We start from the raw sequence: 12,681 nt of genomic DNA, 5'->3' as shown, positions 1-12,681 counted from the left end.
ATCCTCTGCTACACTTCCGCAGAACCCTTTCCCGTCCCCAGGCCCGCAGACCCAGCACACAGGGAGGCAGTGTCCCAAAGACAGCAGAGGCACTGGCCTCTTTTATTTTTAAAGCTGGATTATTACTGAAATCCTGGAATTTCCAAGTCGAAAGGGAGAGGCTGAAGCCTCAAGGCCAGCCCAGCACATGCCGTGGAGGAAACTGTCCATGTAAATGCTGTCCAAATAGGTCAGTGGGAGTTGTGAAGCTGGGATGGAGAGTGGCCCCTGAGCACCTGCCACATGCCACCCTCGCTGATGCGGGGCAGGTGCTCTGCTATTACTCTCTTTTGCTGTGCTGATTGTTTTCTAAATGAGGGCAACAGGCAGGCTCTGCCAACAACCCCTTCATGAACAGAGCCACCCTTGGTTTCCAAGAATCGAGAGGATGCCCAGTTGTCAGCTGTTCCAAACCCCCGACCCTCAGCCTCGGTGTCCTACCCTCTCTGACTCTTGCTGCCTCTAGGGTACAGCAGCGTGGTGTGATAGACAGGGCTCCCAGGCCGTCTCAGCTCTGCCACGGTGCTCGGGTGAACCTGAGCTAGCATCTCTCCCTCTCTGAGCCTCAGTTTCCCCATCTGTTCCATGGTCAACCGAGTTCAACGGTCTTACTTGCACAGTCCTTGAAGATTTTGTTTGTATTTTCATTCTGAGTCTGGTTTAGGCCAGAGGCGACTATTCCTAACTCACGGGTGGCAAATGAGGCCCTGCTCATCCCACCATAATCCAGGTCCTGAGCGCCTCCCTATTCCCCCATCCCGCTCCGTCCCCCAGCCTGGGCATCCACCGCTGTGGGATACACCCCTGCCCACTTGGCAATGAGGATTTCCTGTGGCTTCTGGCCTGGCCCCAGGCAACCCCTCATCCACCAGCCTTTTGCCTAACCAAGTCCCAGGAGGGCTCCACTCCCTGCCCTATCTGCCTTCCAGCCCCTGAAACAGGCCCAGGGAGAGGAGCTGAGGAGGAGATGCAGGTGGGAGGGCAGAGGAGGGCATCTGGACCCCTTGCCCACAGCCCACCAACCAGGAGGAGGAGAATCCTGACTGGGTCAGGGAGAGGGTCTCTGGGACCTCCAAGCTCATCCCATCCACCACTTCTTCCTGAGTGCCCTTCGGTGTCCTCAGAAAGTACAGGGACTAAGCCAAGCTCCATGCCTCCCTGTCACTGGGTATGAGGGAGCACCTGTGTGCTCAGCCTGGGGTCAGCAGAGGTGAGGGATACGGGCATCTGGGGGTGGGTAAAAGCAGCACTCAGAGTTATTAGGCCCCAGGAAAAGGTGACAGCATCTTCCATAGCATGAATCCTTCAGACTTCCAGGAGAAGGCGGCCCTGACCAGCTGCTTGGCAAAGGTCTCCTCCAGGACAGCCAGGCCGCCTCCCCGCTGAGCCCCCAGACGGTTCCTTCCCACTGGGCACACCCACACACACAACACACACACACACACACACACACACACACACACACACAACCCTCCAACAAAGCGCAACCCTCACACGTCACTTAAGCCCAGTGGCAACTTCCCTCTTCCTCCCCGTGCACCCTCTTGGCCTACTGAGCCCCACTGTCCTGGACACACAGACACAAGCAGCCTGACCTCCAAGACTGCTAACCAAGCTAGCCCAGCTCCTCCCTCCAGCTCCCAGCAGACAGGGAGCCCTGGGGGCCAAGGTGGCATTCCTCCAGCCCCGTCCTTCCACAGCAGAGCCCTGGTAGAACTAAGTAGGTGCATCAACAGACACCTGTCAAAAGACAGCGAGGCCTGGGTCAGAGCTTAGCAGGCACCGGACTGGCCAGCACGGGAGGCAGAAAAGAACATTCCTTCTCACAGCCTGGTAGGGTTTTCTTTGTACCTGGAGCCCGCCCTGCTTCCCCAAGCTGGAGGGACTTCTGCCTTCCAAGCCCCAACTTCCTCTCTGGTGCAGAGTAGACCTCTGCATCCCTTAATGGGGTGGGATGGTGGGTGACCAGGAATCAAGCAAGCCTTATGTCCTGGGCAGAATGGGCCCTTCCTACTTAAATGCTACATCCTGACTGCTGGGAAGTGATCCATGACTTTCCCCGAGATGTCAAAGCTGAAGTTCAAAAGCAACTCGGAAGGGGCTTTGGGCTGAAATGAGTCATGGGACATCTCCCTGAGCTCTAAACAGGCTCCAAGACCGGCTGCAAACTGGCTCTGAGATCGTAGCCCCAGGCCCATTGGCAGCCAGGGCCCTATCCCACCCCCAGCCCCAGGTCACACCCTGTCCCTCTAAACACTACCAGGCCACCCCAGGCTAGGCTGCGCTTCTCCCTGCCCCCAGGCCTTCGCACATCTTGTTCTCTTTACTGGAATACCATTCCGCCTCCCCTCCCTGTTTGTCTGGATAGCTCATTCATTTGTCCATGCGTTCATTCAACAAAAATCCTGAGGGCCTCTCCCGTGGACCAGGCACTGGGCTACATGCCAGGGACACACTGTAGAGCAGGCAACCCAGGAAGGGCCCTGTTCTCATGGGACTTGTGCTCTGCTGGAGAAGGGAGGCAGACATGGACAGGTAACGGCACGGAGGAACAAGGACACGCTTGGTGGTGGAGTCACCAGCAGCAGGGCATAGGTTCATCCTAACTGGGGTGTCAGGGTCAGAGCGGCTAGCAGGCAGAGCCTCTGAGCACACAGGCCTGCGGACCTGGGAGGACTTGAGGGTGCTTGCCCAATAAGAGGGGAAGAAAATGAGGGGTGGGGACAGGAGTGTCCAGGGATGCATGTGGTGGGGAATCCCAGGCTGTGTTCCTCCCTCACCTACCACTAAGATTAAAGTGTGCCCCTGCAGGAAGCCTGCGCTCACCTTCACATCTGGGTGAACCCTTAGCAGCCTCCATGTCCCTGTCCACTGCCTGTCCTGTTCAATCATAAGCGCCACAAGGGGAAGGCCACCCGGGTATCGTTTGGCCCTGAATCCCTGCCGAACGCCTAGTAGGCATGCTCCACATGCTCTCCAGGGGCAAATTAGGGGGCGGGAAGGAGGTGCTATGTGCTCACAGAGCTCCTACACCCTTTGAAGCCAGTCAGAGGACCCTCACTTCGCTGGTGTCACCCCATCAGGAACATTCTTGGGCCTAGAGGACTGTGTTGGTCTCCCAGGGAATGAACGGCAGGGTCTCTGTCCACAGCATGTTGCTGGGCCAATCTTCCGGAGCAGGCAGAGGGGAACGACCCTGCACCGACAGGAGCAACGGACAGACCAGGGTGGGAATCGAGGAAACACAGGAGAGGGGTGTGATCCTGCTGTGGTGACTGTGCTTGCGGTCAGCATCTTTCTTTTGGTTCAACAGAAACCACCTGACTATTATCTTGTAAAACTATGAGAAAAATTATAAGATGGTACGTGTGAAAAACTACCCTCACTTGGACCCTGTCAAGGTCAAGTCGTCTGTGCTGGGAAAACGAGTCTCAATTGAGTGCGGGGCTTGGCTGAGGTCCCTCCTGGGAGCGTCTCTCCCAGGCACCTGGATTTGAGTAAAGGGGAGTGGGCCCCATTAGCTACACAACACCTAGACCTAACCCTATTTTTCTTTTTTCAAGGTTCTTTAATGCTCATTTCGAAGAGCAAAGATCTTTTAATGAAGTTCGGGAACTGCAAAGCTAAGTTAAGATTTCGGAATCCGTTGCACTGTAACCTGGGCTGCCATCTGGGCAGGGGACTCCCGGGGAGCAGTGGGGATGTTTTCTCTCTGGAGAAATTACATGTGTTCAAGGATGCATGCGAAGGGGAATCAGGAACTCTGTTTCTCCTCCAGATATCCGTAAGATTAAAATGCCTTTTAATTGTATATATAAAATTTTCAACTAAAAGGAAAAACAAAGACCATGCGAGAAGCGGGGTAACTCTGAGGTGATTTGCTGTAAGCTAGAAACTGGGATGCGAGGAGGAGATGGTACCACTGCCGCCTCCTCTGGGAGGCTGCGCCAGCCTCCAGCATCAGCCGGGACCTCGCCCATTCCTTCCTCTCAGCACCGACCATGGAACAGGGTTACAGTCCCCTAACCATGCATCTGTGGGGAGGAGCGATGCTTGTGGTTCTCCCCAGCATCCCTGGAGCCTGCACAGAGGTGTTCCAGCACTGAGCACTGGAAGACAGAGGATGAGATGGGGGTGCCAGGTGCAAACACTTAGCATGTAAAATGGGAAACAAGCAGCCGCAGGGAGAGGAAGCCATGTGCTGTGCGTGCGGCTGGCTGGAATGTGCGCTTCTGGCTGTTGGCAGAGGGGAGATAAGGTGGGAGGGAGGGGAGCCCTGGACTTGGTCAGGGTCAGCAGATCGACGTGGGTGTGGACAGCATTGGGCCTTCCGAGGAGGCAGCAGGCCCCATTTCCACACTATCCAGCAGCGCTTAACATGTGGACGCCCCCCAATCCTTCCCGCCCCCAGAAACAAATGCCCGCACGTCCTATTTAACAGGGCCAGCGCCACCCCGCTAGCTCACTGCGGTGACCCCTTCCTGTCTTGACCTCCAGGAGACAGGAAATATCAGGGAACACACACGTTTCCTCGCTTGTTTGTTCTGGATGCTCCGGAGAAGCCTTGGGAAAGGAAGCTATTTGCCAGAATGAACCCTGACTTACCGTGCGCGGTCGGCTCCGCTCTCGCCTTCAAACAGGAGTTTCTGGAGCACGCAGCCTTGGACCGCCGCCAGAACCCCACAGGGGCCGCCCTGCAGAGAAGCGCGTGTTGCCACCGAGACCAAGGGGCCCAGGGCAGAGCTCTGCTCCACCCCCACCAGCCCCCAGCCCCAGGTTACAGCCCCCACTGCATCGCTCCCTCGCAAACAGGAGCCTGACGTATGACTGTCTGCAAACTGTTGACCTGAGGCAAAGAGAGCCGAGGAAGGATTAGCCTGCAGTGTGTCAGGGGAAGAACATAGCTGTTCACAACCAGCCAGGTGTCACCACAGGGTTCTGGTCATCCAGGAAATACTTCAATGTATACAGGTTCCCCAATCCATGCAATTGTCTTCCCAACCCTTAGACCTATCCTGAAGGTCATCTCCTCCAGGAAGGCTTCCCTGACTACCTCAGCTAGCAGTGAGCCTCTTCAGCAGCATCTGCTTATGTGAGCTCAGCTTGTGGGCCACCTCAGCACCTCAGCAGGTGCTACTTTGTCCCCTCCTATCTGTCTCTGGGTTCTTGAGGAGCTTCTCCCTGTAGATGTCATAGGGCTCGAATGGGCCCTGGTCCCCAGAATACATTGGCAAAGGTCTGTGGGACTGAGCAGCATGAACAGCTCCCATCCAGGTTCAAGGATTGTCAGAGTGACCCGCCAGCAGTGTCCTATAAGTGGTAGGGCAAGCAGAGCTTGACCCTGCAAGGGAGGGGCAGAGCTAGAGGTCTTGGGGCTCCTCCTTGGGCAGCATGGGGCAGGAGCAATCCACAGAATAGCCACACTGCTCCCTCTGGCCGTTCCTTGATCCCAGAGCTTGAGTATCTCAGGGCCTTTCAGGGGAAATATGCCCAGGACGAGTGTGAAGCCTGCCTTTGTCTCCTTCCATTCCTCTGGCTTCTCCTGCACCCTCTCCATGCACCTGCTGTGTGGCCCTGACACCTGGGCCTCTTCCTGCAGCCTCAGTGGGTTTTATACAGTCTCCCCTCCCCTGGCTGCCTAGAGCACTCCTTCTTCTGAGCCTTTCTCAAGTCTCAGTCTGAAAAAAAAACCCTGCAGTGCCCCAAGCAGACCCAGGGCCGCCTTCTGCTCCCCTCACTAGGGACCACTCACAGCACCACTCACAGCAAGTGGGTGTCAGTGAGAAGGATTGCTAAGCAGAGGGTCTGCATTTCCAGGTCTCACCCCACCAGCCACACGGTGAAGGGCCTGCGCCGAGTGACACCTTGGCCAATGTGGAGTGGCCAGCCCTGGAGAGACTAGCCGATGCTCGCAGGATTACCCCAGAGGGGTGATGTCCCCACCCCAACCATGGTCACCCAGAGAAAGCCCCCTGAGAACCCAAAGGTCCACCTGCCTTGTTCTGCACAATGCCATATCTTAACGAAGCTATGTCACTGAAGGAAAAACTCTGAAGTTTCCATTCTTCATTGAAGCAGCAGAAGCAAGAACCAAACAGAAGGGTCTTTATTTCCTGTGAAGAGAAGAAAGTCTTACTGGCTATTTTAAAAGCAAACAATGCTACAGTGCTCGGTGCTCACTTCCCCACAGGAGTTGGGCTTGAATTATAGCAGGGCCATGCCTTCGCTAGTAGGGTTCTCTATTTTGCAAGCCCATTCTTCTCATATTTGAGGGAAGAGAAACCCACCCCTAGGGTCTTACCTCTGCAACATCTGTAAGCCAAACCAGGCTCTGCTGACTTGGGCCAAGATCTTTGTAGGTTCCTTACAGAGGCCTTGAGACACAAAGACTTTTATTTTCAAGGAATCTCAGAAGTCCTCTGAACTGCCATAGAAAAGACTAGAAATTGACAAACCTGACCCCAATTAAGTCTGAATTACTGAGTGAGAGACTCTGGTATCAGCAACTTGGGTTTTTTTTGTTTTTGTTTGTTTGTTTGTTTTTCTTTTTTAATGGTGGGGATCAAATCCAGAACTCTGCACATGATAGGCAAGGGTTCTGCCACTGAGCCACCTCCCCTGCCAGACTATCAGTACTTTTCAAACTGCTCCTACATGATTCCATTTTGCAGCCAGGTTTGAGAACCAGGGCTCTGGTACGGGGTTGGCAAACTACAACCCACAAACCAAATCTGGCCTCTGCATTTTTTGTAAATAAAGTTTTATTGGTACACAGCAGTGCTCATTTGTTTACATATTGTCTACAGCTGCTTTTACTATACAATGTCAGAGAAGAGTATTTGTAACAAAGACCATAGGGCACACAAAGTAAAAAAAAATATATATATATATATATATATATATATATATTTATATATATATATATATATAAAATTTATATATATAAATATATATATAATATATAATATATATTTATATATAAATATATTTTATATATATAAATATATATAAAATTTATATATATAATATATATAAATATATATTTATATATATATATACTGTCTAGCCCTTTAGAGTCACTATGAGTGATCCCCAGTGAACTGTGCTCTAACACCCCACCACCCCAAAAAGGGGTTCCCACCCCCAAGGCAGCAGTCCCTTTTGCTTTTCAGAGTTCTGTCTTCTCTAGATTTCTAGTTGATATTGAGCTCACTGTTCACCTCCCATCAACCCAAACTCCATGGTCCAGAGCCCAGGAAGGGCCCACCCCTCTCCACGGTCAGACCCTCAGAGGGGGAGGCAGAGCCTCCCTAACCCATTGTGGACAGCCCTCTCATGGCCACGGTTTTCTATCCAAGGGGACCCTGAAGCCTCAGGGACTCACAGGTAGATTCTCCAGCTCACCCCTGACCGACTCTCAGGTCGGGGTTTTCCTATAGACTCTGAATACTTCCGACTAGAATCGGTGATAATTTCTTTCCTTGAGTGTAAGGAAATCTCTATGGCAGAAGCATCTGTGCCACCAAATGTGAGCCAATGACACATTGAATGTGTGAATTCGTCTGTCGTGGCCAGTTCCCCTTTTGTGCCAGCTACAATCCTCCATGTGTTTGAACTGTGTTTCTCATTTCTCAAGAAACTATAGAGACTTGGATTTTCTGGCTAAGTCTCATCTCCTTTCTCTTAGCCACAGAGTGATGGCTTCAGGCTAGGCACGGTGTGGTCCACAGCCTGCAATCCTGCGCTGTACCTGCCATGGAGACTGTGTGTCCTGGGCCCTCTTCTCTGTCAGCCTCCCTTTTTCCCATTGGTTTTAGAGATGATCTTGCAGGGTGATCTTTAGGTCTGATTCCAAAAGGGGGTACTCTCTGCAAAGAATTCCTTGTGGTTATAAGGCTAGAGCACCTACTCCCCACTTTGGCATCACTGAATTGTGTCTCCACCCTCTGAGAAGGGAAGGAGAGGGAGGCACAGAGGAGGGAGAAGGGGAAGGAAAGAACAAACCTCTAACAAAATCTGGTGCTGTGTGACCTGTGTTCTGAGTCAATCTGTAGTAAGTGGGAAGAAAAGGAAGCCAGCTGTGTCCCCAGGAGTCTCTGTTTTTCCTCCTGGATCCTGGCTGAAAGGCTCATGAAGGACAGCCTCTGGTCAAGGGAGTAGTGAGGCCATGCTGGTAGCTGAGCACAGTGGGGAGTCTAGGACAGCCCTGCAGAGAGCTGCTAAGGCCAGGGAGCTGCTCCCTACGTCCTGTGACCACCGGCCTCTTCAGGAGGCCCCAGGTGTGAATCATCAGCCCTGCCAGTCCGTCCCTCACTGTGATCTAGTCAGAGTCCAGCGTGGGAAGCTGGTGTGGGATCCGAGCCAATCTCATGAGGACAATTATCCTGAATCCACCCCACCCTGGTGGTGCCCTTTAGGGATACAGTGAAGCCACTCTGGGTCCTGTGGTATTTGGATGCGGAGGGCGTAGCCCACCCTTCTCCATCCAGGGGAGGGAGAGGGAGCTGAACAGGACCTGAACTGTTTTCCTGACCCTCGCGAGTGAGGTTTTTTTCTACATCACACCCAAAATTCCATTTCAACAATGACCAAGATATTAAAATGAGAAAGACTGGGCTAAAAATATCAAAATCACCCCGTCCATACCAGGATGTATTTAAGGTGGCATTCTCCTGACACTTCCGAGTTGACACCTACCTTTGCTACAGAGAGGTCAATTGGCTTTGATGCTATTTGCAGCTTGAGTACTGATGGGGCTGGGGACAGGATGACTTCTTCCTGTATCAATGTATCATCCACATCCTCTGGGGGAGAAAAATAGACCACGTCATGACTCACAGAGGACAGAACATAGTCAATAGTTCTGTGTGTGACAAGTCTGGAGAAGGTTTGGGGGTTAGGCTCCTCCAACCCAGCCTCTGGTAGGGGCCTCAGGGCTTCAACAGAGGGGAAGAAAGCAGATCAAGAGGAACCTTGCTACTTGTTACAATCCCTCCCTGGTTATGCCACAAGGATGCCGGTGAGTGAGACTTAGCGACTGGTTCACTAGGAAATGCCCCATGTGACTATAGCACCAGTCAAGTGCCTAGGACCTGAGCCACCAAGCCAAGTCAAGCCAAGAAAAAACCTAGCCCAGCAGCAGTCTTACAAAGAGCAGGCACCACGCACAAGGCTGTAACCCTGAGAACACACATGAGGAGGACAGAGTTAGGAAAGAAACTGTAACATTTCTGGAAAAAAATAACACGAGTAATAGTTCATCACTGTTGTGCTTTACATTATTGGCCTCTTGGATTGTGTCACCTAACCCCCATAATGGCCCTATGAGGGGGTCGTTCTTTTTTTTCAATGCTGGGGATCAAACCCAGGGCCTTGTGCACTCCAGATAAGCTTCAACCACTAAGCTGCACCCTCAGACCAAGAGAATAAAATTAATACCTCCACTGACAGACAAGGATGCTGAGGCTTAGGAGAGTCACTGACCCCCAAGTTAGGCAGATGGGAAGTGGCAGAGACAGGATATATAAACGCAGGCCATCCTTCCTATCCTGGATCTCCAACCAGAAGCGATGCTAAGTCAGATTCCAGATATAGTCCTCTTACTGTTGGAGCAACCTAGCCCTGAGAGTATCTGCCAAAGTCTTTGGCGTCCCCAACCTGTAACTCTCTGGCTGTGTGAGGTCCCTGTGGCCCTTCCACTGCTGCCACTGCATTTACCAGAGCACTCAGACAGAGGACCCAAGGAGAAACCATCCCAAGGCAAGCGTGCTGGCCAAGCTGAGCAGGACAGAGCTGAGCAGGATGGGCTCCTGGGGACCGCCAAGGCTGAGGCACTGTGAATGCGGTCCCCTACACTTGCATCCAGAGCCGCCTATTTGTGGGGTGGGGGATGTCAACAGGTCAACACATAGCTTACATCTTCCGCTACAGTCTCCTTTTTTCCTGTAGGGGAGAACTAGCCACAGCGCAAGGCAAACTCCTGAGACTCAGTCACGCGAATGAGGAGACAGATTCTACCTTTGGGTTGAAAAAAAAAAAAAAAGCCTGGTGCAGCAGTGCATGCCTATAATCCCGGCAGCTTAGGAGACTGAGGCAGGAGGATCGCAAGTTCAAAACCAGCCTCAGCAACTGCAAGGTGCTAAGCAACTCAGTGAGAATCTGACTCTAAATAAAATACAAAATGGATCTGGGGATGTGGCTCAGTGATCAAATGCCCCTGAGTTCAATCCCCAGTACCCAAGAAAGAGAAGTCTGGAATTTACATAAGAAGATGAATTTAAATGAGAAGCCATCTTAGTTGGAATCTCTATAAAAGCTACCCCGAGAAGAACCTGAACTAAAGACCAGATGTTCACCCAGCAACGGGAATGGTTCTTAAGAACATGGTGCTAAGGAGAGGTCAGAGACCACACGAGGCTCGTAACACAACATAACTACACCACCACACATGTGAGAACATGCACGAGCAAAAAAGAGGCAGGCAAAGCCTGAGCGATGGTTGCTCCTGGAGGAGGAAATTCCTGAGACTGTGGCGGGTGGAGATAAAGGGAAATCAGGAAGAAAGGAAGAGGGAGAAGTGAGGCTGATGGACGGAATTTTGCAGAGGTTGACAGGGAGACTATTGGCTGGAAGAACAGAGTTCTGTGATTAATTCCACCCTGAGAACCTGGGGCCCCAGACGAGAGCAGAGTAACCTTAGTGATTGCCAGGCCCCCAAGGGCTCCTGGTGGTGACCGGGCCAGGCTACTTCCTGACAGCACAGAAGCGGCAGCACGTAAGCCTATTGGGAGGCCTCTGTTTAGTCTGGGGCTGTCAGGGAGGGGGCCCAGTCTGAAACATGCTCTCCCTAGGCCACAGAGGGGTGCGGGGTGGAGGCTGGGAGCCCAGGGAAGCAGATTCCATGAAGCCCAGGCAGGAGGGAGAGGCAGCCTCTCTTGGCTTCTGCAGGGAGGAATGGGCCCAGTGCAGGGAGCTGGGTCAGGACCACATAGAAGGCCTCAGGCCCAGATGTGGCGAGACCGCTGCGCAAGGGAAAAACAAAGCACTTCAGAATGACATGTTGGCCAAGCAGACTCAACCAGCTGCAAATGCCAGTGGTTTGCAAATGCTATTTTTAAGGTTCTCATATAAATGTCTGGTTGAAAAGAAGCAAGGGGTTTTGTTTTCCCATACTAACATTTTATCTACCCTTTGGAGGAAAAAAAATGAAATAAAAATTGTGTGTGTGTGTGTGTGTGTGTGTGTAGATATATGTATGTGTATGTGATTGTATTTCAAGTAAGAGTGAAAGATACCAAGGAGAATGATGCTCATTCTTTGGATTCTACAGGGAGATTGGACGATGCAGCTCTTTTCCTGTATGAGCTATTTCAATATGACATGTATATTAGTGGGTCAAGATACTTTCTGGAGGCACCCAACACCAGAAACTCAGCCATCCTTCGGGCTCTGATTTTATAAAGGACCCCATCGCCCTCCACCAGGGCCCCAGGCTGAAACTACAACCCTCTCCCACCCAGCCCTGCTCCTGCCTCTGGATTTTTCTGCCTCCAGAATATCTTGTATGTGTCCCCAACCTTCCTCCTTCCACTACTATAGGAATCCATATCTCAAGTGCTTTACAGATGGCTGATGTGCCAGGGACCATGTAGGACAGAGGAGGTGCAGAGATGAAGAAGGTGCCACCCCTGCCCAGAGGGAGACAGTGCCAAATTGTAGCATAATATGGTTAAATGCAGAAATAGGAATGAGTGCAAGGTTTTAGGGGTGAGACAATGAATTCTGCCATAAAGGGCCAGGGAATCCCATACAGGTGGTATTTGAGCAGAACCCTGAAATATCCAGAGGTCTTCCCAGAGAGAATAGGGGCCTCATCACACCTCTGGACTCTCCCAAGAGCCCCTCTCCAGTCTCCAGTGTGCAGGTTCTTACTTTAAAATCCATCCTACATCAAAATCAGATAGAGCTACAAAAATGTTCAAGGGCTCCTTCCTGCCCAGCAATTCCCTGTGCACCCCTGTAGCACAGCACTAGTCTTGTCCACCTGCCCCAGTCTTCTCTAGTTTCATCCCCACCAAATGCCCACTTCTTTCCAGGTCAATCTCCTCCAGTCTCTCCCTTCCCCCACCTCTCTTTCTCTCCACCTCCCCGCATGGTTCCTGCCCCATGCCTATGTGGCAAAACCTTCCCATGCTTCCAAGTTCAGTCTAAGTGCCACCTCACTATGGAAACTTCCAGAACCCACCACAGGACTTGGCTTCTATGTCTGCTGAAGCAGCTAAGCACACTGTTTCATGTGCTTCATGCGCTGCTGTGGGAAGACACCTCTCCTCCTTTGTCCCATCCAACCTTGCCTTCCAAGAAAGCATGGTCTCCTTCGCTCACCAGGGTCTGCCTTCACTGGAGCCTCGACATACCCTAGCAGGCAGGGAGCTGCTAACAGAAGTTCACTGAATTGAACCACAGAAAAATGGATTGGGGCGGGGAAGGGAATGGCATGCCTATAACAAAATTTAACACTTTTTTCCTTTATTACTGCTGTACCCCCAAACCTTCTCTACTTTTCTTAAACTCTCCTAGTGGGGCCCAGTGTGGTGGCACACCCCTGTAAGCAGTTCAGGAGGCTGAGGAAGGAGGAGCACA

General features: G+C 52.0%; 1 protein-coding gene across 2 annotated transcripts in view; it reads right to left on the bottom strand.

Moving 5' to 3' along the window:
* Positions 1-12,681, bottom strand: part of Mindy4 (MINDY lysine 48 deubiquitinase 4) — a 116,580-nt gene that overhangs the window by 42,728 nt on the left and 61,171 nt on the right. For both annotated transcript variants that reach the window (XM_047562067.1, XM_047562066.1), the window contains exons 7-9: positions 8,737-8,843; positions 6,036-6,152; positions 4,645-4,733 (exon numbers count right to left, since the gene is read on the bottom strand). In XM_047562067.1, the coding sequence (XP_047418023.1) occupies positions 4,645-4,733; positions 6,036-6,152; positions 8,737-8,843 (313 nt within the window). The remainder of the gene's footprint in view (positions 1-4,644; positions 4,734-6,035; positions 6,153-8,736; positions 8,844-12,681) is intronic.

The sequence above is a fragment of the Sciurus carolinensis genome, chromosome 8, assembly GCF_902686445.1.
Source record: "Sciurus carolinensis chromosome 8, mSciCar1.2, whole genome shotgun sequence".
In the NCBI taxonomy this organism is placed as follows: Eukaryota; Metazoa; Chordata; class Mammalia; order Rodentia; family Sciuridae; genus Sciurus; species Sciurus carolinensis.
This window is presented reverse-complemented; position numbering and strand designations above follow the sequence as displayed.